General features: G+C 46.3%; 2 protein-coding genes across 6 annotated transcripts; one reads left to right on the top strand and one right to left on the bottom strand.

Moving 5' to 3' along the window:
* The first annotated feature begins 578 nt into the window (after positions 1–578).
* LOC124006091 (proto-oncogene DBL) lies at positions 579–17,854 on the top strand. 5 transcript variants are annotated; one of them, XM_046315895.1, is made up of 27 exons: positions 579–741; positions 6,815–6,943; positions 7,221–7,337; positions 7,544–7,693; positions 7,817–7,941; positions 8,112–8,226; positions 8,325–8,444; positions 8,601–8,792; positions 9,026–9,217; positions 9,648–9,819; positions 10,043–10,128; positions 11,001–11,086; positions 11,290–11,356; positions 11,447–11,562; positions 11,687–11,756; positions 11,878–11,970; positions 12,156–12,248; positions 12,356–12,481; positions 12,851–13,066; positions 13,173–13,265; positions 13,673–13,751; positions 13,929–13,989; positions 14,397–14,512; positions 14,729–14,841; positions 15,009–15,121; positions 15,223–15,326; positions 16,355–17,854. In XM_046315895.1, exons 1-27 carry the CDS (start codon positions 691–693, stop codon positions 16,387–16,389), a joined length of 3,030 nt encoding a protein of 1,009 aa, XP_046171851.1. In that variant the 5' UTR covers positions 579–690; the 3' UTR covers positions 16,390–17,854. The 5 variants fall into 5 exon arrangements, with proteins under 5 accessions (XP_046171851.1, XP_046171827.1, XP_046171844.1 ...); XM_046315871.1 differs by having other exon boundaries at positions 14,313–14,512; XM_046315888.1 differs by having other exon boundaries at positions 13,673–13,793.
* On the bottom strand, positions 17,759–22,928 carry f9b (coagulation factor IXb). The gene is made up of 8 exons (XM_046315908.1): positions 22,755–22,928; positions 19,981–20,150; positions 19,847–19,871; positions 19,604–19,717; positions 19,244–19,375; positions 18,781–19,133; positions 18,558–18,684; positions 17,759–18,464 (listed from the first exon to the last, which is right to left on the bottom strand). The coding sequence occupies exons 1-8, from the start codon at positions 22,819–22,821 to the stop codon at positions 17,884–17,886; spliced, it is 1,569 nt and encodes a 522-aa protein (XP_046171864.1). The 5' UTR covers positions 22,822–22,928; the 3' UTR covers positions 17,759–17,883.
* Between the last annotated feature and the right edge of the window lie 2,047 nt (positions 22,929–24,975).

Here is a 24,975-nt window from a genome sequence, read left to right as displayed (position 1 = left end):
AAGTGCGTTCAAGGTGTTGCAGACAGACAGCGCAGCCTGTTACTGGTGATGGGTATTCCGAGTCTTTTCGGTGAACCGGATCATTTGACTCCTTTCACCTAAAAAGAGCCGTTCATTTGGCTACCAAACGGCTAGTCGTTCAGTAGTGCTTGCAAAGTGACCTTAAATCATAAACAATTGCCAATCTCTAATTTAATGCCTAAAACGTTGCCCACCATTAGGTCAGATTGTGAAATGCGAGTTCAACTATATTTTTACCAAACCAAATATATGAACAAATATAATGCAATGAAAGAAATAGCGTTGATCAGAATGAGGCTCTCTCCTCACTATATGGTTCCGGCATTGAGGAATTACCATCTTCAGATAATGTTTTTATAATTTGTCTGCAGATAATCGATGTTAGGAGCTGAAAAAGCAACAGTAACAGTATGCAAATAAGGGAGCCAAATGAACTGCTTTTTCACAGATGCAATTCGATTCCCAACGTTCACCAAAAACAGCCGTTCAAAAAGAGCCGTTCGTTCGTAATCACTACCTGCTACCCACCCGGCCACTGCAATGCGATGCTGCGGCTGCTCACTACTGCCGAGAGTCCCGCGCAGTACTGATGGAGGGAGGGAAGTTGTGAGGCGGCGAGATATCCCCTTAAAATAGGGAGATATCCCCTAGAAAGGCCAACCCAAAACCATGGCGGAGGCCAATCCTTTTAGGGGACTGCCCCGTTTGCGGAGGGCCGCGGTAAGGTGTTTACGATATAACTATTTATTTGATGTTTCCCGAAATTAGGAATCAGGATCTGTCTATTGCAGCATAGCGAGGCGAACTGCTTGGCCGGAATGTGCCCTACTGCGGCATCAGCTAGAAATCGCATGCGATTTAAGGCATATACAAATGTCAGATAACACTCGAGTTTCTGTCTGTTCTAGTAAGCGTGAATTTCAAACATAGTTTACATAGTTGCACGTCTATACATGTGTTTGGAGATGCGGGGGGGTTCGGACAGGACATGCCAATGACAAAATGGTGTGTATGATAAGTCTTGCGGGAGAACAACAGTAACATTAGTTGAAACGGGTCTTTAGGCATTGAAGAGTGATATAACCTAGTGTTTGTTGTAGGGGGGTATTATCATCAGTGTTATCTTTATCGACAGAGAGTTAATGAATGTTGCATGACCTTAAAATATTATTGCTGTAGCCTAGTTGCATTTCTACAGCTGCCTGTATGTATCCGTCTGCATCATTCATATACAGTTTGCTAATAACTGATATAGCCTATTGTACTATATTTGCTCTGTAGTTCACCACAGGCCATCACAGGCACCACAGCCAATTCCTACTTTGGCCGCCTTTCCTTCCAGTTCTCTGCTGCCAATGACTGGAACGAATTGCAAACAACACTGAAGATGGAGACGCATATCCCCCTCACTAACTTTAAGCATTAACTGTCAGAGCAGTTGACTAATTATTGCACCTGTACATAGCCCATCTGTAAATAGCCCACCCAACCACCTCATCTCCTTTGCACCCCAGCATCTCTACTTGCACATTCATCTTCTGCACATCTATCACTATCACAGTGTTTAATTGCTAAATTGTAATCATTTCACCACTATGGCCTATTTATTGCCTTACCTCCCTAATCCTACCTCATTTGCACACACTGTTTCTAGACTTTTCTATTGTGTTATTGACTGTACGTTTGTTCATTCCATGTGTAACTCTGTGTTGTTGTTTGTGTCGCACTGCTTTGCTTTATCTTGGCCAGGTCGCAGTTGTAAATGAGAACTTGTTCTCAACTGGTTAAATAAAGGTGAAATGTATATATATATAAATGTACTGTAAGCAAGGTATTTCACTGACACAGCAGTGTGGTTGCAAACGATGGAGACAGTAGTTTTGGTAGAGCTGAATTATACCAAAAAACTGTATCTCATAATACATGCATTATGTGATGGTATAGGGGTCTATTTGAGATGTGTAATAGGCCAAAAAACTGTTGATATGCATGTTTCTGATCTGTGCTGCAGGGGTCAGACTAATCTTCAGCATGTCTCCACTCGGATTGACTGAGTGTGAGGGAAAGCTGATAGGCTTGGTGTCGCCTGGTGTGTTTCATTGATCACCTGTCCTGCAGACATTCAGATTGACTTTGCCTTATATCTATTTGCATTCACGCTGCTGCTCAAAGCTGCCCCTTGGATCACAGTGGCCTGTACATGGAAGTACATCTCCAATTGGCCCATGCAAAGTTCCATTACTGAAGGCTTATTCATTTTTAGTGCTTATTCATTTTTAGTGCTGAGCCTGAGGTGCATTTGCCTCAAACATCTGAAGAGAGTCTGACATAGAACAACAGCTAGTTGATCACAGGGATGTTATAAGAGTCTAAGGACCTCCACTGCTGTTACAGTATGATGGAGGGGTTGCAGTATGATGTCGTAGGTGTTGCAGTATGATGTTGGAGGCGTTGCAATATGATGTTGGAGGTGTTGCAGTATGATGTTGGAGGTGTTGCAGTATGATGTTGGAGGTGTTGCAGTATGATGTTGGAGGTGTTGCAGTATGATGTTGGAGGTGTTGCAGTATGATGGTGGAGGTGTTGCAGTATGATGGTGGAGGTGTTGCAGTATGATGGTGGAGGTGTTGCAGTATGATGGAGGTGTTGCAGTATGATGTCGGAGGTGTTGCAGTATGGTGTTGAAGGTTTTGCAATATGATGTCGGAGGCGTTGCAGTATGATGTCGGAGGTGTTGCAGTATGATGGAGGTGTTGCAGTATGATGTCGGAGGTGTTGCAGTATGATGTCGGAGGGCGTTGTAGTATGATTTCGGAGGTGTTGCACTATGATGTTAGAGTTGTTGCACTATGATGTCGGAGGCGTTGCAGTATGATGTCGGAGGCGTTGCAGTATGATGTCGGAGGCGTTGCAGTATGATGTCGGAGGGCCTGCTGTTACGGAGTCTAGTTGATAGGTGTCTGTCTTTATTCCTTTATCCAACATATCATACTGAAACAGATGCAGTATAATGTTGGAGGTGTTGCAGTATGATGTCGGAGGTGTTGCAGTATGATGTTGCAGGCGTTGCAGTATGATGTTGGAGGCGTTGCAGTATGATGTTGGAGGCGTTGCAGTATGATGTCGGAGGCGTTGCAGTATGATGTCGGAGGTGTTGCAGTATGATGGAGGTGTTGCAGTATGGTGTTGGAGGCGTTGCAGTATGATGTCGGAGGCATTGCAGTATGATGTCGGAGGCGTTGCAGTATGATGTCGGAGGGCCTGCTGTTATGGAGTCTAGTTGATAGGTGTCTGTCTTTATTCCTTTATCCAACATATCATACTGAAACAGATGCAGTATAATGTTGGAGGTGTTGCAGTATGATGTTGGAGGTGTTGCAGTATGATGTTGGAGGTGTTGCAATATGATGGTGGAGGTGTTGCAGTATGATGGAGGTGTTGCAGTATGATGTCGGAGGTGTTGCAGTATGGTGTTGAAGGTGTTGCAATATGATGTTGGAGGCGTTGCAGTATGATGTCGGAGGTGTTGCAGTATGATGTCGGAGGGCGTTGCAGTATGATGTCGGAGGTGTTGCACTATGATGTTAGAGTTGTTGCAGTATGATGTCGGAGCCGTTGCAGTATGATGTCGGAGGCGTTGCAGTATGATGTCAGAGGCGTTGCAGTATGATGTCGGAGGGCCTGCTGTTACGGAGTCTAGTTGATAGGTGTCTGTCTTTATTCCTTTATCCAACATATCATACTGAAACAGATGCAGTATAATGTTGGAGGTGTTGCAGTATGATGTCGAGGTGTTGCAGTATGATGTTGCAGGCGTTGCAGTATGATGTTGCAGGCGTTGCAGTATGATGTTGGAGGCGTTGCAGTATGATGTTGGAGGCGTTGCAGTATGATGTTGGAGGCGTTGCAGTATGATGTCGGAGGTGTTGCAGTATGATGGAGGTGTTGCAGTATGGTGTTGGAGGGGTTGCAGTATGATGTCGGAGGCGTTGCAGTATGATGTCGGAGGCGTTGCAGTATGATGTCGGAGGGCCTGCTGTTATGGAGTCTAGTTGATAGGTGTCTGTCTTTATTCCTTTATCCAACATATCATACTGAAACAGATGCAGTATAATGTCGGAGCCGTTGCAGTATGATGTCGGAGGCGTTGCAGTATGATGTCAGAGGCGTTGCAGTATGATGTCGGAGGGCCTGCTGTTACGGAGTCTAGTTGATAGGTGTCTGTCTTTATTCCTTTATCCAACATATCATACTGAAACAGATGCAGTATAATGTTGGAGGTGTTGCAGTATGATGTCGAGGTGTTGCAGTATGATGTTGCAGGCGTTGCAGTATGATATTGCAGGCGTTGCAGTATGATGTTGGAGGCGTTGCAGTATGATGTTGGAGGCGTTGCAGTATGATGTTGGAGGCGTTGCAGTATGATGTCGGAGGTGTTGCAGTATGATGGAGGTGTTGCAGTATGGTGTTGGAGGGGTTGCAGTATGATGTCGGAGGCGTTGCAGTATGATGTCGGAGGCGTTGCAGTATGATGTCGGAGGGCCTGCTGTTATGGAGTCTAGTTGATAGGTGTCTGTCTTTATTCCTTTATCCAACATATCATACTGAAACAGATGCAGTATAATGTTGGAGGTGTTGCAGTATGATGTCGGCGGTGTTGCATTATGATGGAGGTGTTGCAGTATGATGTCGGAGGTGTTGCAGCATGATGTCGGAGTTGTTGCAGTATGATGTCGGAAGTGTTGCAGTATGGTGTCGGAGGCGTTGCAGTATGATGTCGGAGGTGTTACAGTATGATGTTGAAGGTGTTGCAGTATGATTTGGAGACGATGGAGTATGATGTCGGAGGCATTGCAGTATGATGTTCGAGGTATTGCAGTATGATGTCGGAGGGAGTTGCTGTTACGGAGTCTAGTTGATAGGTGTCTGTCTTTATTCCTTTATCCAACATATCCTACTGAAACAGATGCAGTATAATGTTGGAGGTGTTGCAGTATGATGTCGGAGGGCGTTGCGGTATGATGTCAGAGTTGTTGCAGTATAATGTTGGAGGCGTTGCAGTATGATGTTGGAGTGGTTGCAGTATGATGTTGGAGGTGTTGCAGTATGATGTTGGAGGTGTTGCAGTATGATATCAGATGTGTTGCAGTATGATGGAGGTGTTGCAGTATGATGTCGGAGGTGTTGCAGTATGGTGTCGGCGGTATGGTAATATGATGTTGGAGTTGTTGCAGTATGATGTTGGAGGTGTTTCAATATGATGTCGGAGGCGTTGCAGTATGATGTTGGAGGTGTTGCAGTATGATGTTGGAGGGCGTTGCAGTATGACATTGGAGGGTGGAGGCGTTGCAGTATGATGTTGGAGGTGTTGCAGTATGATGTTGGAGGTGTTGCAGTATGATGTTGGAAGTGTTGCAGTATGATGGAGGTGTTGCAGTATGATGTCGGAGGTGTTGCAGTATGGTGTTGGAGGTGTTGCAATATGATGGTGGAGGCATTGCAGTATGATGTTGGAGGGCGTTGCAGTATGATGTTGGAGGTGTTGCAGTATGATGTCAGAGTTGATGCAGTATGATGTCAGAGTTGTTGCAGTATGATGTTGGAGGTGTTTCAATATGATGTCGGAGGCGTTGCAGTATGATGTCGGAGGCGTTGCAATATGATGTTGGAGGCGTTGCAGTATGATGTCGGAGGTGTTGCAGTATGATGTTGGAGGGCGTTGCAATATGATGTTTGAGGTGTTGCAGTATGATGTCAGAGTTGTTGCAGTATGATGTTGGAGGTGTTTCAATATGATGTCGGAGGCGTTGCAGTATGATGTCGGAGGCGTTGCAGTATGATGTCGGAGGCGTTGCAGTATGATGTTGGAGGGCGTTGCAATATGATGTTGGAGGGTGTTGCAGTATGATGTAGGAGGGTGTTGCAGTATGATGTTGGAGGTGTTGCAGTATGATGTTGGAGGTGTTGCAGTATGATGTTGGAGGTGTTGCAGTATGATGTTGGAGGTGTTGCAGTATGATGTCAGAGGTGTTGCAGTATGATGTTGGAGGTGTTGCAGTATGTTTTGAGTTTCTCTGCTATTCCAGAGACAGTAGAAGATTTCTATTTGACCGGTATTTCCTCTTTCTCTATCACTTGTTTATTTTAGTCATCATGTAGAGACAATACTTGTCATACGTGTTTTGCAATGCTTTAAAATGAACCGGAACCTATATTCCAGTGGACAGAATTAGAACAACTTGGTCAAATTAGAGCCCATTACATTCATCCAGAGCCATATAGTTAACATGTGTAAAATATGTATCAAAATATATCTCTGCATTCATCTATCCATGCAACATATGGGTTAACATTTCTACCAAACATCAACATGTGCGCTGGATGCGCGCTGTGTCAAGCCCGTACTGGAGTTGTAGCGATGAGACAAGATAGTAGCTACTAACAATTAGATACCACGAAATTGGGGAGAAAAAGGGGGTAAAAATAAAAAATATATATAAAATAAAAAAATAAACATGCTGACTTAGGTTTATTCACTCGTCTAGTGCGATAGGGAGGAGGGCTTTATGTAAGAGTTATCTAATGAGCTAAGAAGGTCAACGTTGTGAATGTCCACACTTACTGAGTAGGATGAAAACTAAGAAGAACCGCTTGAGAACGGTAGTGAGGCAATAACCAAGTAGGAATTAAACAGAGCAGGCTGACACAACAGTCATGCCACACAGGCAATAAGGTTCAATGATATCAATTATCTTAACTGTTGTTCTCTTCTCCTGCTGTCTTCTTTCTGCAGATGTCCTTCCCGGGGAATCTCCACCTGGTGTTGGTTCTGCGGCCCACCAGCCTCCTGCAGAGTCCCTCAGGCACCGGCACTGACTTGGGCTTCCGCTTCAGCCAGGATGACTTCATGCTCAAGATGCCGGTAAGAAGTGGAAAATGACGAAAACCAAGGCTTGTTTGAAATGTTGAGCAAATACCCGTACAGAAAGTGGTTAAGGGGCCTTATTCAGGCGATCCCAGTAGTTGTTTCAACAGTCGGACAATATCAGGGGCTGTGAAGGACTCTCTTAGGTTGTGTTTACGCACAATCTCTCTCTAAGATGTATTACTGTAAGGTGAGGAGTGATTATGATGGATTCTGGTTGTCACGGTGGTTTTGTGCTGTACACCTCGGTCTGCTACTCTGCCTTCTTCCACAGGTGGTTATGCTCAGTTCGGTTACGGACCTGCTTCGCTACATCGATGAGAACCAGCTGACCTCAGAGTTTGGTGGAACTCTGGAGTACTGCCATAGTGACTGGGTTGTCCTTCGTACGGTAAACATGCTGTCCCACGGTGTCACCTGAAGCAACACATCGATTTATAGGCAGACCTGGTATTTTGGTACACGGACCTTCGTCAACAACATGTAGACAATTACACCTGCAAAGCAGCCTAGATGTGCAGTGTGGCAGAGTACATGACAATATCGGTGTTTTTGGTATAAGGCAAGACGTTCGTGACTATTTGTCTCCCTCTGTAGGCTATTGAGAGCTTTGCCGTGACTGTCAAGGAGATAGCCCAGTTGCTGCAGTCGTTCGGCACCGAGCTCGCCGAGACCGAGCTTCCAGATGAGGCCGACGCCATCGAGTTCCTCCTCAGATCCCACACTGACAAATACAGGCAGCTGAAAGTAAGACACGCCTCCCATGACAACCTCGGAAATATTCAGAGTTTTTTTTTGTTGTTGTCGCAAGGCCGTAGTAGTGCATGTTGCTGCGATGTCCCGTGACTAACTGAATGGCAACGATTGCAGGATGACATCAGGTCAGTGATGCGGGAGGGCCGTCACTTGCTCTCCAACCTGGAAGCTGCCAAGGCAGCTAAAGCTAATGGCCAGGAGGACAAAGATATCAAACAGGACTGGGACACGGTGCAGAGGTACAGAACACTGTTTTTAAAAAAAAGATGGTTCAGACAATTGTGTTTCTTCACATGCCGTTGGTGTGTCTAGTTTCATTTGTCTCGTGTTGTCTTTGTGGTAGCTGCCATGGGATGGGGTTCTAGAGGAGTGTTTGACCTTTAGCTTGTGTACCATCTGTTTTCTTCAGGCTTCTGGCCCAACTACGGGACATGGAGATGGCTTTTGATGGCTTTTTTGAGAAGCATCACCTGAAACTGCAGCAGTACCTTCAGCTGATGAGATATGAAATGAGCTTTCATGAGGTACAGCCAGTTTGCAGTGGTAAAAGGGAAAAGTGTCAATCTGTACTATTTCCTACATTTAGTGCCAAAGGTCAAACTTCCTTTTTGCTGTTGCTCAGATGGAGGAGATCCTGGACCAGCTGTCTGGTCAAGAGAAGGAGGTCGCTGCCGTGGGCGGGACTGTGGTCCAGACAGAACAGCTATTAAAAGATCTGGAGTCACTGGACACCCGCGCACAGGTCAGGGTCCCACGACACAAATTAACCTCTCGCTTGACCCTTATCGAGTACATCTTGAGATTTCTGACAGAGAAACGTAAACTGCTCCAGATAGGTGCACCTATGATGGGGATCCTTGACTGTTTTTTGTTGTTGTGTGATTGTGGTGGTTGTCAGGAAGAGATGGGCCGCGCCCAGATCATCATCCTGCGCGGCCACCAGCTGGCCACCGGTCACCACTACGCTCTGGCTCTGATCGTCCAGCGGTGCAATGAGCTGCGGCACCACTGTGACGTGCTGACCACCGCTATCCGAGCCAAACGGGCTACCCTCACCCGCATACGCCACCTGCTGCTGCGTCTGGAAGAGGCATGCGAGCGCACGCACGCACACGCACGCACACACACACACACACACACACACACACACACACACACACACACACACACACACACACACACACACAATTGTAACCCCCATCCTCCCATATCCACTCATAAAGCTTGTAGAGTCTGTGATGTCTGTGATGGTCAGTGTGTCATGCTTCCATGCGTCTCTCTTTGTGTGTGTGTGTGTGTTTGTGTGTCTATATCCGCCTTCAGGCCCGGCGCTGGTGTGACGAGGGGGCTTACCTCTTAGCCAATCAGCTGGTGGATAAGTTCCAGTCCAAGGAGGGAGCTCAGGGAGCGCTGCAGGATATAGAGAGACTCCAGGAGGAGACACCGTTGTGTCTGAGCCAAAGCCCTGATGTCCTCAGTCTGGAGTTTGAGGCCATCCTGACCCCTCAGCTAGAGGTATGCATCCCTGTTCCATAGTGTGTTCTTTGGCATCAGTCACATTTCCATCCAGCCTGGCTCCAAGTCATACCGTGCCATTTCCTCCCGTTATCACCGTATCATTTCATCCCAAAGCTCTTTGGTGCGACGACAACATCCTGTCGACACGGCAAACTTGACACGTACTCTAATACTACAACTGCCACAAGCATAGGGTATTATTATCAACAACCTGCTGTTGCCAGCACTTTCCACCTTTCTCCTCCCTCATGCAGATCCAATAGGCCTGTCGATCTCTATCAGTAATCTCTCTCTCTCTCTCTCTCTCTCTCTCTCTCTCTCTCTCTCTCTCTCTCTCTCTCTCTCTCTCTCTCTCTCTCTCTCTCTCTCTCTCTCTCTCTCTCTCTCTCTCTCTCTCTCTCTCTCTCTCTCTCTCTCTCTATCTCAGTCTCAGATTGGGGTGGCCACTGAGAAGCTGTCTGCCATGCAGAGAATGATCCACAACAGACAGGCATGTCTGAGGAAGCTGGCTGACATTCAGGTGCGGCCCATCCAGCTGGTGGCCCCTCGGCCTGAGCACTCTCCCCGGTGCAAATCCCCTCTCTTCTCCCCCAAACACAGTACGTTACCATAAATACACAACCACAAAACTCTTACCGAAACCTAAAGGACGCTGAATGTGAGTTAGTTCTCGTACTCTGATTATTAGGTGTGTGAGAAAAGGTTTTTCAAGGATGATAGTGGACATTCAGCAGCCTGTCTTCCTCAGATCAAGTGTTCATACTTGAAGTAATCGTCTTTTTAAAAATTTTATAATCATTCTGTGCATTTTCATGCCTGCAGGTGTAGATTTCAACTCGGTTCTCAACTCAAGGTTCTCTTTTGACCTCTTACCTGGCAAGAGGGCAGCTCGGAAAAGCCCTCGAAAGGTGAGAGTTGGGGGTTGTGACACCTACAGATCAGAAGGTTCCTTAAGATCCACTGCATTCATCAAGTGTCTGCCCTGTATTAATATAGGACTTTGGCTACGTGGTTGTTTCGAACCGGAACACGTCCGTTTTTTCCCCAATCGACGATTCGAATGGGATTCGTTTTACCAAACTGCCCCGGGAAATATATCATTTTTCTCATTCAAAATGGACCATCGTGACGGGAGACAGGAGGCTGTTCTAGGTGTGAATATATTTCGACTTACCTGCGTGAAACTGTATGCAGTCATTCAATTAGCTGACGTAATTGCCAATTGATCAATTCATTGGCACAATATCATCCGCTTAATCTTTTAAAAGAGAACTAGGCACCGCCCGCTGGTTGAATCAACGTTGTATCCACGTCATTGTAACGAAAGGACGTTCAACCGTAGTGGAATAGACGTTGAGTTAAAGTCTGTGCCCAGCAGGCGGGAAAGTTGGTACATGACAAAGCAGGTCCAACATCTGTACGCTGCACGTAGCGCTTTGTTTTAAGACTGCGTGCAGCACCTGTTCAACTCTGTAACATCCCTCAAAACACAGGGATGACGATTCACACGGGATACGTATTAGCAGAGAACCTGGGGAGTCTGGAATTAATAACCTTCCCGCCAAGTAAAAATGACTGACATGGCAGATACGGACAAGACTAAAATGACGGATGTGGTCTTTCATGTCAACACGATTTGCATTTTCTCCAGTGTGGGATAGCATTTTTATTCATTTATCTGGCCTCCACATCATCTTTGTCCTACAGAGTGGCTTATCACTGTTTCAGCTTGTCATGTTGACTAAATTCATTCTTGCCCTCTCTCTCTCTCCCCCTCCAGATAGAGGTGATGCATGACTATGAGGAGAACCGCAACTCTCTCTCCTACGGCCAGGAGGGAGAGGAGAGCCCAGACCAGCTGAAACGGTGAAACAGAACCCCACTCATCATCAGTTTGCATGCACTGTCTGATTCCAGCTTGGTTTCATCAACTGTTTATCTGTCTTTGTCTGTTATCGGCCTAGAAAATGTAATTGCATTTCATTTAATAAAGGAATTTCCCTTACTGGTGCCTCTCTGTCTCTCTCTCTCTCTCTGTGCATCTTGCTGACTGTGCTTTGTGTCTTCAGACACATAATCAAAGAGCTTATTGAGACAGAGAGGATCTATGTAGAGGAGCTGCTCTCTGTCTTGCTGGTAAGGTGTTTCATTTAACAGTTGCACAGACACACAAACCATCCCAAAGGGTACAATATTTAAAAAAAAAACAAGTCTTCATTTCTGTAGGGTTACAGGGCAGAGATGGATAACCCCGCCCTCTCCAACCTACTGCCCTCTGCCCTGCGCAGCAAGAAGGAGGTCCTCTTCGGGAATATGCCAGAGATCTACAAATTCCATAGCAGGCAAGGAAGTGCACAAACACTCACTCTTTCACACGCACTGAGGCACTGATAAGCAAAAGCTCTGTTTTTACAGTGAGGAGAGTATTGATTGAAGTCATGCCTCATCCGCCCCTCCTCTCTACAGGACCTTCCTCCAGGACTTGGAGGGGTGCCTGGAGACTCCCGAGAGGGTTGGAGCATGCTTTCTACGACGGGTGAGCAAGCTTCTGATCACCCCTCTCTGACTTCATGTGGTATGGGGTCATCAGGCAGAGCCCCCTGTAAACCCTCTACAGTCAGTTGGCTTGGTTTTGACATTTTCTCTGTCCATTTCAGAAAGAAAAGTTTCAGGTGTACGAGCGTTACTGTCAGAACAAGCCGCACTCCGAGTTGCTATGGAGACAGTGCTCTGCTTCCCTCTTCTTCCAGGTACTCTGGCTAAGTGGACTGCCAAACTGTTTTTTTTTTCATTGAAGAGAGATGCACTTCCCCTTACCTCCCACTTTTGAATCCCCTTTCACGTGTTGATAAAAGTGATATAGTTTTGATATAGTTTTGACGAACTGGATACATTTGAACGATTTCTTCAGTCTTTACGTCTCCATCCTGTGCAGGAGTGTCAGAAGAAGCTGGAGCACAAACTGGGGTTGGACTCGTACCTCCTAAAGCCTGTCCAGAGACTGACTAAGTACCAGCTGCTGCTGAAGGTAGGGCTTGGGCTCAGCCGACATCTTGACTTACATGGTCCGTGTGTGTGCTTTAACATTCCATTTGAACACATTGGGGCCTTCCGGGCTCCTGTCTTTCCCGACAGGAGCTGTTGAAGCACAGCGCAGACAGTGATTATATATCTGAGCTGCAGGGGGCACTAGAGTCCATGCTGGATCTCCTCAAGTCTGTCAACGACTCCATGCACCAGATCGCCATCACAGGTTATGAGGTAAAGCATGTGATTGAGAGAATGTATGAGTGACTAAGTGATAATTGTTTTTCTTTTTTTTTCTTTATTTAACCAGGCAAGTCAGTTAAGAACACATTCTTATTTTCAATGACGGCCTGGGAACAGTGGGTTAACTGCCTGTTCAGGGGCAGAACGACAGATTTTGTACCTTGTCAGCTCGGGGGTTTGAACTCGCAACCTTCCGGTTACTAGTCCAACGCTCTAACCACTAGGCTACGCCGCCGCCCCAATGAATGAATGAGAAAGGGACAGATGTGCATCTTGTTTTTCTCTCCGTGAATTTTGTAATGATTATGTCTTACCACATCCCAACATGCTGGGTTGTGTTGTGTCTGGCTGTGTCCCCAGGGGGAGCTGAGTGACCTGGGCCGGGTGCTGATGCAGGGCTCCTTCAGTGTGTGGATCAGCCATAAGAGGGGCCCGACGAGGATGAAGGCCCGTTTCAAACCCATGCAGAGGCACCTCTTCCTGCATGAGCATGCTCTGCTCTTCTGCAAGCGCCGTGAGGAGCATGGGGAGGGCCACGACCGCACCCCCTTCTACAGCTTCAAGCACTGCCTGAGGGTAAGGCCCCGTCCGGCACTTCTGTTCTTATCATATGGACACGCGTTCGCTTTGATTAAAGGGACCGTCAACACACTCGCGGTGGTGAATTGTGTTTCCTCTGCAGATGAGTGCTGTTGGCATCACTGAGAATGTCAAAGGAGACGTGAAGAAGTTTGAGCTCTGGTACAGTGGCAGAGAGGAGGTGTACGTTGTTCAGGTGAGGGCCACATTATGTATCGTTTGATTTTGATTATCTCGTGCTCTCAGTTTAGTCTGTGCCTTGGCAAGTGATGGAGTGGGCTTGGTCTGGGCTTCTTACTTCATATGTATTCACTGTATTCTAGTCAAGGCTCACCCTAAACAACTACTGCTGTGCCCGCCTTTTCTATTCCTACGCTGTCCATAATGTCTATACACACACCATCCTGTACATTGATATTCCGGACACTGACATTGCTCGTCCGGACATTCCTCAATTCTTTTATTTTATGTTTGGTCGAAACACAAGCATTTCGCGGCACCAGCGATAACATCTGCAAGATGTGTACGCTGCCAATACAGTTTGGTTTGATTTGACTCGCTGACACACACTCGGTACTGATGACCCGTGGCTGTGTTCCCCAGGCCCCGACGTTCCAGATCAAGATCACCTGGCTCACCGAGATCAGGAAAATTCTCACCAACCAGCAGAGGCTCCTCCAAGGTTTCTACTTTGCGTCTACTTGTCTGTCAGCTTCCATGTTGGGTGTGTTATCCATTCCCCTTGTCTTCTATTGTGGTGTGATGTGACTCGTCTGTCTGCATGCCAGTAGTTTGGTTCAACTACCTGGAGGTCTAAAATCACTTTTATCTGCCCTCCCCCCCCCTCTCCCTCTCTCAGAAGACATTCCCCCTATTCAACTCTCAGAGCAGACTCCTCTGTCTCCTCCCTCTACTGACAGGTGATGCTCTTTGCATGTCCTCTCACGTCCTCTCATGTTCTCTCATGTCCCCGTGTCTCACAATTTGCACGATGAACAAAGAGAACGTTGGGGATTTCCTGGAAATGTTTGAAAATGGCGCTCGTAGCGTGTGATTCGCTTGTGGTCGATTCCAATCATAGCTTGGTTTCAACTCATCTCCAGCCTAGTGACTCCCGAAATGTCAAGCTTGTTTCTCTGGAGTTGGTCTGGAGAACGGTGTGACTTAGCCAGTGCCTGAGGCCAAGCTTGTGACCATGTGGATGTTGTGTTTCTGCCCCCCGTTCCTTTGCGACGCGGGACAGTCTGGCTCATATGTCGGTGTGCATGCCGTGGAGTCCCAGGCAGATCACTGGCTGCTCAGGTTGTTTTGATGTCCTTCCTCACAGTAAGCCTCCAGACCAGTCCCTCAGCACGGAGGAGGCCGAGTCATCAGGCCGCACCAGCCCCGTCCTCACAGACCCCGTGGTCTTCTCCCCTCAGCCCCAGCACAACAATCGACGCAGTGAGTATGCGTGGAAAACAGCAACCATTTTGTCTCACACACTTTAGTAGCAAAGCAGCCAATTGGGGCCGGTCGGTGAGGTTTTTGACACTGAAAAGTCCAGCATGTCGTCGCAGTGGAATTGTGTTTTTGTCATCAGTGGGAAGGTTTTGAAAGTGAGAGGCCTTTGACTTGCAGGGAGGGTTGTAATCAAGAGCTTCTCTCTGTAAAACGTAGGTTGGCCTGGTACCTCCCACTCAGTGGACATCTGTGAGGGTCCGGAGGACTGGAGCACCACTGACTTGTCCAACCTGTCAGACTCTGACGAGGAGGACGACCCTACTCCACTGGTGAGCCGGTCTAAACGTCACCCGGGTTGTATTGTCAAGTGTTCCTGCAAAACAGTTTGTGGACGTAATTGGATATTGGAGTTAGAGCACGATGTAAAATACGAGGCTATTGTCAGTCTGTTTTTCTGTTTATCTGGTCTTAAAGGGGACATGCTTTCCTCTCACAGGTTCCTGGGAGGTACAGGGCCCTGGTGGAAAGTAGTGTGTGCAGTACAGATGACCTCATCATTAAGTGTGGCGATGTCATCCAGCTGCTGGATCAGGACACTGTAGGGAAGTGGTGAGAAGCCCCGTTACTAACATCACTACCGCTGTTGCTGTTGCTGTTGCTGTTGCTGGCTGTCGTTACTACAGCAGTACTCCTGATTCTCTCTCTGTCAGGCTCGTGAGGAATGTCAGTCGTTGTGATGAGGGTCGGGTCTCAGCTGATAACCTGCACAGGATTCTGGGAGAGAGTGGCCGTGCCCACTCAGGCAGGATGGAAGGTGAGGGGCTCCCCGTGGACCAGTAGTAGAGCTCACTGTTCTGATGTTTGTAGCTATTAGCATGGATGAATAAGATGTCCTCATATCCACAAACATACCTGCACATTATGACCTTACTACCTGTTTGTTCCTCTACATACCTGCACATTACGACCTTACTACCTGTTTGTTCCTCTACATACCTGCACATTATGACCTTACTACCTGTTTGTTCCTCTACATACCTGCACATTATGACCTTACTACCTGTTTGTTCCTCTACATACCTGCACATTACGACCTTACTACCTGTTTGTTCCTCTACATACCTGCACATTACGACCTTACTACCTGTTTGTTCCTCTACATACCTGCAGATTACGACCTTACTACCTGTTTGTTCCTCTACATACCTGCACATTACGACCTTACTACCTGTTTGTTCCTCTACATACCTGCACATTACGATCTTACTACCTGTTTGTTCCTCTACATACCTGCACATTCTTACTACCTGTTTGTTCCTCTACATACCTGCACATTACGACCTTACTACCTGTTTGTTCCTCTACATACCTGCACATACCTGCACGACCTTACTACCTGTTTGTTCCTCTACATACCTGCACATTACGACCTTACTACCCGTTTGTTCCTCTACATACCTGCACATTACGACCTTACTACCTGTTTGTTCCTCTACATACCTGCACATTACGACCTTACTACCTGTTTGTTCCTCTACATACCTGCACATTACGACCTTACTACCTGTTTGTTCCTCTACATACCTGCACATTACGACCTTACTACCTGTTTGTTCCTGTTTGTTCTACATACCTGCACATTACGACCTTACTACCTGTTTGTTCCTCTACATACCTGCACATTATGACCTTACTACCTGTTTGTTCCTCTACATACCTGCACATTACGACCTTACTACCTGTTTGTTCCTCTACATACCTGCACATTATGACCTTACTACCTGTTTGTTCCTCTACATACCTGCACATTACGACCTTACTACCTGTGTGTTTCTCTTTCAGGGAATCAGAAAACCCGGAAGCTCAGCTCTCTCTGAATGAAGCGCGTGCCATCCACCCTCCGTCCGGACACAACCTCTGACCCCACAACTGTCGTCCTGACATCCTTCCCATCCAAGGTCATCTTTCCTGGAGTCTCCAGGGGCCTTGAACATGCTGCCAGAGACCGACCAGCCATCAATCAAACCAGAGGATCTGAAGGGTCGACTTTGCCTTCTTTTAACCGTCCATCTCCAGAAATGTATTATAATCACCACCATATTAATACCATGGATATAAAACCACAAGGACGTCTTTTTACATTTCCTCCAGAGGGTGCATGTGTTGCCGTGGGTAACGTCCCTACCCACGTCAAGCAAACAACCTCGAGCACAAGGCAGTGGACTGAGTCTACTTTCCGAACCCCCGGGCAGCATCACAACATCACCTTAAAGAACTGTCACCCCGGGAGATAGGATCTCCATGTCTTCATTTTCCTGGATGAGATGCATGAACTGTTTCTAGTCCACTTTATAAATACATTTACTTAGAAAAGGACTGTTTTACTTCTGTTACAGTAAAAGTGAATCCAATCTCTCTCTTTTTTTCTTTAAATTTTTTTTTTGTGTGTAAGTATCATGGTTCATGATAGAACCATAACAGATTTCAACATATCGTCAATGCCAGGTTATGTGCCAAAACATGCTATTGTACAGTTTCCCTGTCTGCTTTATTTGTTAGAACAGCCTCATTTTGTACCACTCTCATTATCCCCAATTACTATGGTAAATAGCTGACATTTCAGTGTGAAAGCTAACAGCAAGCAAACTGTGCCAAGCGTTGTATTTCTATGCTCACTATTCTGCATGAATGTCGACAGGGTGTTGCAAGTGGTCAGTTCCAAGTTGAACATTGCCGAATGCTTCTTTTTATGTGCACTGCAGTTTTGTGCCAGTAGGGGGTGGTGTGTCAGTCGTCTGACCATTTGACGTGAGAGGAGGGTCCCGAGGTGCTGCTGCCGCTGCCGCTACTTCTGCTGCTGAGTGAGTGTGATGATTGGATGTTGCAGCTTCTATGTAAATTCTTCACATAGACGGACGTTGGGGAATCATGCGAATCTACAGAGAATTTCATATATGATATGGATGGAAATTATTTGACCAAATACAAGCACAAGCGGATCTGATGGGAGAGTCTTTCTTTACATTCTAGTAATTTAGCAGACACTCTTATCCATTTTCATAAATGTTTCTTTACTATGTCTTAACCTTTTTTTTATTTATTTTTTTACCTTTATGGGTGTGGATGTGCATTTTGTAAATGTTGACTGATACTACTGTACAAGGCGTAGGCATCTGGGTCAATCCCTAATGTTTCTGAATCTGCCTGACTATTTTGAATAACTTACAGAAGACATTCAAAGAGACATCATTTCCCGGATCCCTTTTAATTCATCAACAAAGAGTAAATCAGCTCAGTTAAACATTACACAATGGTAATCATCCAAAACGTTAAGTAACGTAAGGGCAGGGGGTGGGGGGGTCTTGGACCTCTCAGACATCAGGCTCAGAATTGGAACCAATGCTTCTAAGCCCAGTGACATTGGAGATCCACTGGAAGTAACGTGACACACGTGTGTAGATGCCATACTTCCCTTCCTTGGCGCACTCCTCCCCCCAGCTCACGATGCCCGTCAGAAACCAAGTGTCCCGGTACTGGGTGACATGGGGACCGCCACTGTCCCCCTGGCATGAATCCTTCTGCTCGCTGCGGTAACCGGCACAAAACATGAAGCGGGACACCCGTTCTGCGCTGCTGCCCTTGCACTCGGTCCTGTCCACGTAGGGCACCTCCACCTTCTGCAGTATGGAGGACTCAGGGCCCTGGAAGCGCATCCTGCCCCAGCCGCTGACCACCGAGATAGAGGCCTCCCTCAGCAGCGTCTCAGTGAAGTCCTTGGGCCCCAGACAGATGGGGAGGCTGTAGTCAGAGAGGAGTGCGGGCGTGCGGAGCTTGAGCAGGGCTATGTCGTGGTTGTACTGACTTATCTTGGCGTCGTATCTCGGGTGCATGTGATGCTCAGCCACAGCGTGGTCATGCTCCGTCCCCTCCTTGACCTGCATGTTGTGCTCCCCTGGCGAGAGGCATTGTGATCAGATGAACATTATTTTGAACGAATGAAGCACAAATACCAAATAGGCAGTCACTCCTACTTGGTTTGACTCACCCACTCTGATGAAGAAGGTTCCAATCTTGCCCTCGTTCAGGCAGTGGGCAGCGGTGATGACCCACAACTCACTGAGGAGGGTGCCACCACAGAAGTTCTGCCCGGTCAGCTTGCTCATCAGGGACACCTGGCAGTGTCCCAGAGGTTAGCACAGACAACCGCAGTCTAAACACATTGACTGGAGGGGCTTAGTTACACTCACACACTCACACGACTGGCCTACCTGCCAGGGGATCTCCCCAGGTTTCACTGTGTTTCCCCCAACGATGCGCTGGTCGCGGGATGTCTCTTCCTGGATGGTGGGCAGAGTTGGGAAGAAGGCCCAGGAGGGCAAGTCCCCCAGCACTGAGGAGAAGTGGCTGCTATTGGTGCTGCTGACTCGGTGGGGGGTTGTGGTGGTGGCATTGACCGCAAGAGAATCCAAGGTGTTGTTCACAGAGGCCTCCGGTGTCTCCGTGATGTTGAGGGCGTTGTCGTAGGACTGCCGAGTCTGATCAACATTTACGGCTGTGATGATCGACCGAGAGGACATCATTGCGCTTATAGCCTTGCCAAGATGACCACAGGGGAATGGTCCTGGCCAAAACAAACATAGATGAGACCGGTTGAAAAATAGATGATAGATGATTTAAAATCAACGCAAAGAGAACATGGTGCGCGGACTTATATGCAGGATCAATCGGTACCTTCTGGTTCGCAGGTGGTCTTGTCCGGAGCCAGTCTATACCCTGTGGCACAGTCGCACACTGCATGCTGGGCGTTCAGCACACAGAAGTGGGAGCAGCCACCGTTGTTAATGTCACACTGCTTAGCCATCTCTGAGTAGGGAGAATCCATGAGAACAGAGGATTAGGAGACAAGTTGATTTTGATCAATGGGGGGGGGGGGATTAACGAGGTTAACATGTAAGCTACTATAAGGTAAACATATGCAATGTTCAAGTCAAAGCAGGAATATCTGCAAATCCAATCGAATGCCAAGTGGATGACAAGATAGTTGACGTTGCTGCGTTTGATTTGATTTTAAACAGATTACAGGTTACTCACCGATCTCACAGTTTTTCCCATTGAATTGAGGTAAACACCAGCATACGTAAGCACTCATGGCATCTATACACTTCCCCCCATTCTGGCATGGGTTGGACTCACACTGGTCCCCGTCTGTAGGGGCACATAGACAAAGACTTGACTACAGGTAGATGAGATAGATTATACCAATCAGCTCATTGTACAACTCTACTATCTCTACAGAATATCGATTTATTTTTAATTTTTAGCCTTAATGCTTACCAAGGTAATTCGCCCAGAATTGCATCTAAATCAAAGGACAAAGAAACACCATTATTGAGGCTGTCCATCACTTGACATGGCAGAGCCTAATCGGCAGATGGACTTCCTGTGGGGTTGAAGGGGATGCTACCTACTGTTTTCTCCTCGTTCTCAAACACTTCCCTCGCCTCCTCCAGATTGCAGCGCTCCTCGATACACTCCCTCTCCAGGTTGTCCTTCTTCATCTCCTCGAAGGCCCCCGTGTTGTAGCGCTTCTGCCTCCTCAGGAGGGTGTCTGCATTCTGCCTGGAGAGAAAGACTGAGGCTGGGGAGGAAACGAGGACAGAGATGGGGGGGGGGGTCACTAAATGAACAATTGAGTTGAAATGAATTCCCCTTATAGGTTCAGGTTGGCAAAGCATATGTCGTTTCCCATGAAGAAGAAAATATCATCATTGACATATAGAAAACGTCCCTTCCTCTGACTCTTCTCATCCTCGCCCTTTTATGCTCTCATCCTGTATCTGTACCCTGAAGTTTATACAATGTGCCAATGCATTTGACTGACTGACAACTGAACTGGAAGGAGCAGGGGTGTCATGCACACCAAAAATCGGAGGGGGCACAAAGTATGTGAGGATGACTAGGGGGGAGTCTGGAGGGGGGCTAGGGCCCCCATCAGGAAGTTGAAGAATTTTGCATTTTTCAAACACTTTAAACAGCTTTTTCCTGCAATCCAGAGTCATAATCATTATGCTTAATTCTATTAAAAAATATATGCTTATTTTTCTGTATGTCTAAGCATACCTCTTGAGCAATCTGTATCCTCCCGACTGGTGGTTATTTTTTAAAGAAACTAAATACACTATATACACAAACGTATGTGGACATAACAATCGAGCACACAGCCATGCAATCTCCATAGACAAACATTGGCAGTAGAATGGCCTTACTGAAGAGCTCAGTGACTTTCAATGTGGAACTATCATAGGATGCCACCTTTCCAACAAATCAGTTTGTCCAATGTCTGCCCTGCTAGAGCTTCCCCGGTCAAACTGTAAGTGCTGTTATTGTGAAGTGGAAACGTCTAGGAGCAACAACGGCTCAGCCGCAAAGTGGTATGCCACACAAGCTCACAGAATGGGACCGCAGAGTGCTGAAGCGCGTAGCACGTAAAAATGTGTCTGTCCTCAGTTGCAACACTCATTACCGAGTTCCAAACTGCCTCTGCAAGCAACGTCAGCACAATAACTGTTTGACGGGAGATTCATGAAATGGGTTTCTATGGCTGAGCAGCCGCACACAAGCCTAAGATTACCATGCATAATGTCAAGCGTCGGCTGGACTGGTGTAAAGCTCACCACCATTGGACTCTGGAGTAGTGGAAACGCATTCTCTGGAGTGATGAATCACACTTCACCATCTGGCAGTCCGACGGATGAATCTTGGCGTTTGGCGGATGCCAGGAGAATGCTACCTATCCGAATGTATAGTGCCAACTGTAAAGTTTGGTGGAGGGGGAATAATGGTCTGGGGCTGCTTATCATGGTTTGGGCTAGGCCCCTTAATTCCAGTGAAGGGAAATCTTAACTCTACAGCATACAATGAAATTATATACTATTCTGTGCTTCCAACTTGTACTAACGGTTTGGGGAAGGCATTTTCCTGTTTCAGCATGACAATGCACTTGTGCACAAAGTGAGGTCCATACAGAAATGGTTTGTCGAGGCCTAACGAGTGGCACAGCGGTGTGAGGCACTGCATCTCAGTGCTAGAGGCGTCACTACAGACCCGGGTTTGATCCCAGGCTGTAATGATTTTTGGCCCAGCAATGTGCGGGTTAGGGGAGGGTTTGGCCAGCCGGGATGTCCTTGTCCCATCGCGCTCTAGTGACTCCTTGTGGTGGCCAGGTGGTGCCAGCTGTACGGCGTTTACTCCGACACATTGGTGCAGCTGGCTTCCGGGTTAAGCGAACAGCGTGTCAAGAAGCAGTGAGGCTTGGCGGGGGCCGTGTTTTGGAGGAAGCATGGCTCTCGACCTTCGTCTTTCCGGAGTCCGTACAGGAGTTGCAGCGATGGGACAAGACTTTTACTACCATTTGGATATCACGAAAAGGGGGTAAAACTTGGAATAACTTGACTGGCCTGCACAGAGCCCTGACCTCAACCCCATCAAACACCTTTGGGATGAATTGGAACGCCGACTGCAAGCCAAGCCTAATCACCCAACAGCAGCGTCCAACCTCACAAATGCTCATGTGGCTGAATGGAAGCAAGTCCCTGCAGCAATGTTCCAACATCTAGTGGAAAGCCTTCCCAGAAGAGTGGAGGCTGTTAAGGCAGCAAAGGGCAACCAACTCCATATTAATTCCCATGATTTTTCCACATACTTTAGGTCATGTAGTGTGTGATTCCCTTCATCTCTGCTAACTTCTGTGTAAAAGATTGAAAGGAATGTGAGTCTTATCCATTTAGATATTGCGTTTCTAACTTGATAGCCTGAAATGGCTTCTTGGTAGCTAGTTATAAGGATGGGTGATTGAGAACCTATCTGGGCTAGCTAAAACAACTTCATAAAATTGCTAGATGGCTAGGTATTACAGAGAGACAACCACAAAAAATGTATTAAAATGATAATAGATATATATTTTTAAACAGGACAACGCTGAGGGGGAACATGCCCCTGTGCCCACTATGGGCATGAGTTATCAGGGAAGTGAGGCCAGTTTACTGAAATCAAAGTAAAGCCCTGGTTTGGGTTTATGTAAAGCAGATATAATAGAAAATGTTATGTGAATAATATGTGAATCAAACATCACATTCGTACGGTATTTCTATACTATCATTAAAGAATGATAAAGAAGCACTTGTGAAAAGCATAGGATACTATTTGTCGATATCTGTTTTTTTGTTAAATGTGTGAAGCCTACCTCCAGAAGTGAACTCGTTTTCCACCATGAATACCGCAGTTATGACAAATAAACAAATCCTTGTCATCTTGTTGCTCTAGGTAGTTATTTTTATTGATATCCCACCAAACAGAAAAGACCAAAAAGGAACGGACAAACTTGACTCTAAACTCCAAAGTACAGGAGACTATTTGCACATGACCACCTGGGTAAGCGAATCTCTCTCTCTCTCCCTTTCGCTTTCTCTCTCTCTTTCTCTCTCTCTCTCCGTCTCTCTGTGAGTCTGTATAAAATTCCTCTTCGAGTTTACATTTTTTTGTGGGTGGCTTGAGTTAAAACCTAACTGTTATTATTAAATCTATTGGTCTATATATTTTGCTGATTCAAATGAAAATGTTCATACATTTTTACTAATTGAAGACAAATGTGGTCCAAACTTGGGCAACACAACAAATATTGACCGTTGCTGTCTGACTTTTGTCAACCCTGTGTTTGAAGTGCAAGACCGCTGAATAGGGGTTCTTCAACCACAAGGTTATTTCCACTCTTGATAAAGGTTCAAAACGGCTGTTGTAAATTCTAGTCTGTGTCACAAAAAAAACAATGATTGTGTACCCAAATGAGGGGCAGAGGTGGGCATGTCAGTATAACTCTAAGTTGTACAGTATTTGCAGAGCTCGCAAAACTGTCAGCTCCTGATCTCTTCCTAGGGACGATGCCAGCTCAGGCTGATGAAGTTCTGCCTCGCAAATTATGTGTCTTTTCCAATATCTAACTGTCCTGCTGTTTTCCCCGTCTGAGCTTTCGTGACCTTTGGATGATTAGAGTATAAACAGGGCACTAGACCTCTAAAACAGGCTACACGCAGTCACAATGTGAGTGTGGTACTACCAGCAGAACAGGCAGTGTGAAAGCATCAGAACAAAACATAGGACTTGGAAACTATTGGGAATATTTCTCAAATGTACAACTACAAAGTCCTTATTAACCATTATATACAGTGCCTTGCGAAAGTATTCGGCCCCCTTGAACTTTGCAACCTTTTGCCACATTTCAGGCTTCAAACATAAAGATATAAAACTGTATATTTTTGTGAAGAATCAACAACAAGTGGGACACAATCATGAAGTGGAACGACATTTATTGGATATTTCAAACTTTTTTAACAAATCAAAAACTGAAAAATTGGGCGTGCAAAATGATTCAGCCCCTTTACTTTCAGTGCAGCAAACTCTCTCCAGAAGTTCAGTGAGGATCTCTGAATGATCCAATGTTGACCTAAATGACTAATGATGATAAATACAATCCACCTGTGTGTAATCAAGTCTCCGTATAAATGCACCTGCACTGTGATAGTCTCAGAGGTCCGTTAAAAGTGCAGAGAGCATCATGAAGAACAAGGAACACACCAGGCAGGTCCGAGATACTGTTGTGAAGAAGTTTAAAGCCGGATTTGGATACAAAAAGATTTCCCAAGCTTTAAACATCCCAAGGAGCACTGTGCAAGCGATAATATTGAAATGGAAGGAGTATCAGACCACTGCAAATCTACCAAGACCTGGCTGCCCCTCTAAACTTTCAGCTCCTACAAGGAGAAGACTGATCAGAGATGCAGCCAAGAGGCCCATGATCACTCTGGATTAACTGCAGAGATCTACAGCTGAGGTGGGAGACTCTGTCCATAGGACAACAATCAGTCGTATATTGCACAAATCTGGCCTTTATGGAAGAGTGGCAAAAAGAAAGCCATTTCTTAAAGATATCCATAAAAAGTGTTGTTTAAAGTTTGCCACAAGCCACCTGGGAGACACACCAAACATGTGGAAGAAGGTGCTCTGGTCAGATGAAACCAAAATTGAACATTTTGGCAACAATGCAAAACGTTATGTCTGGCGTAAAAGCAACACCCTGAACACACCATCCCCACTGTCAAACATGGTAGTGGCAGCATCATGGTTTGGGCCTGCTTTTCTTCAGCAGGGACAGGGAAGATGGTTAAAATTGATGGGAAGATGGATGGAGCCAAATACAGGACCATTCTGGAAGAAAACCTGATGGAGTCTGAAAAAGACCTGAGACTGGGACGGAGATGTGTCTTCCAACAAGACAATGATCCAAAACATAAAGCAAAATCTACAATGGAATGGTTCAAAAATAAACATATCCAGATGTTAGAATGGCCAAGTCAAAGTCCAGACCTGAATCCAATCGAGAATCTGTGGAAAGAACTGAAAACTTCTGT

This window comes from Oncorhynchus gorbuscha, linkage group LG02, assembly GCF_021184085.1.
Source record: "Oncorhynchus gorbuscha isolate QuinsamMale2020 ecotype Even-year linkage group LG02, OgorEven_v1.0, whole genome shotgun sequence".
Lineage (NCBI taxonomy): Eukaryota > Metazoa > Chordata > Actinopteri > Salmoniformes > Salmonidae > Oncorhynchus > Oncorhynchus gorbuscha.
This window is presented reverse-complemented; position numbering and strand designations above follow the sequence as displayed.

Coding starts and splice junctions, on each gene's coding strand:
- LOC124006091 (XM_046315863.1), top strand. CDS start 691: ATGGCGGAGGCCAATCCTTTTAGGGGACTGCCCCGTTTGCGGAGGGCC. Junction 7,338..7,543: donor ACTGGGTTGTCCTTCGTACG/GTAAACATGCTG, acceptor CTCCCTCTGTAG/GCTATTGAGAGCTTTGCCGT. Junction 15,122..15,222: donor CAGGACACTGTAGGGAAGTG/GTGAGAAGCCCC, acceptor TCTCTCTGTCAG/GCTCGTGAGGAATGTCAGTC.
- f9b (XM_046315908.1), bottom strand. CDS start 22,821: ATGACAAGGATTTGTTTATTTGTCATAACTGCGGTATTCATGGTGGAA. Junction 19,872..19,980: donor TTGAGAACGAGGAGAAAACA/GTAGGTAGCATC, acceptor CCTTTGATTTAG/ATGCAATTCTGGGCGAATTA. Junction 19,718..19,846: donor ATTCTGGGCGAATTACCTTG/GTAAGCATTAAG, acceptor GTGCCCCTACAG/ACGGGGACCAGTGTGAGTCC.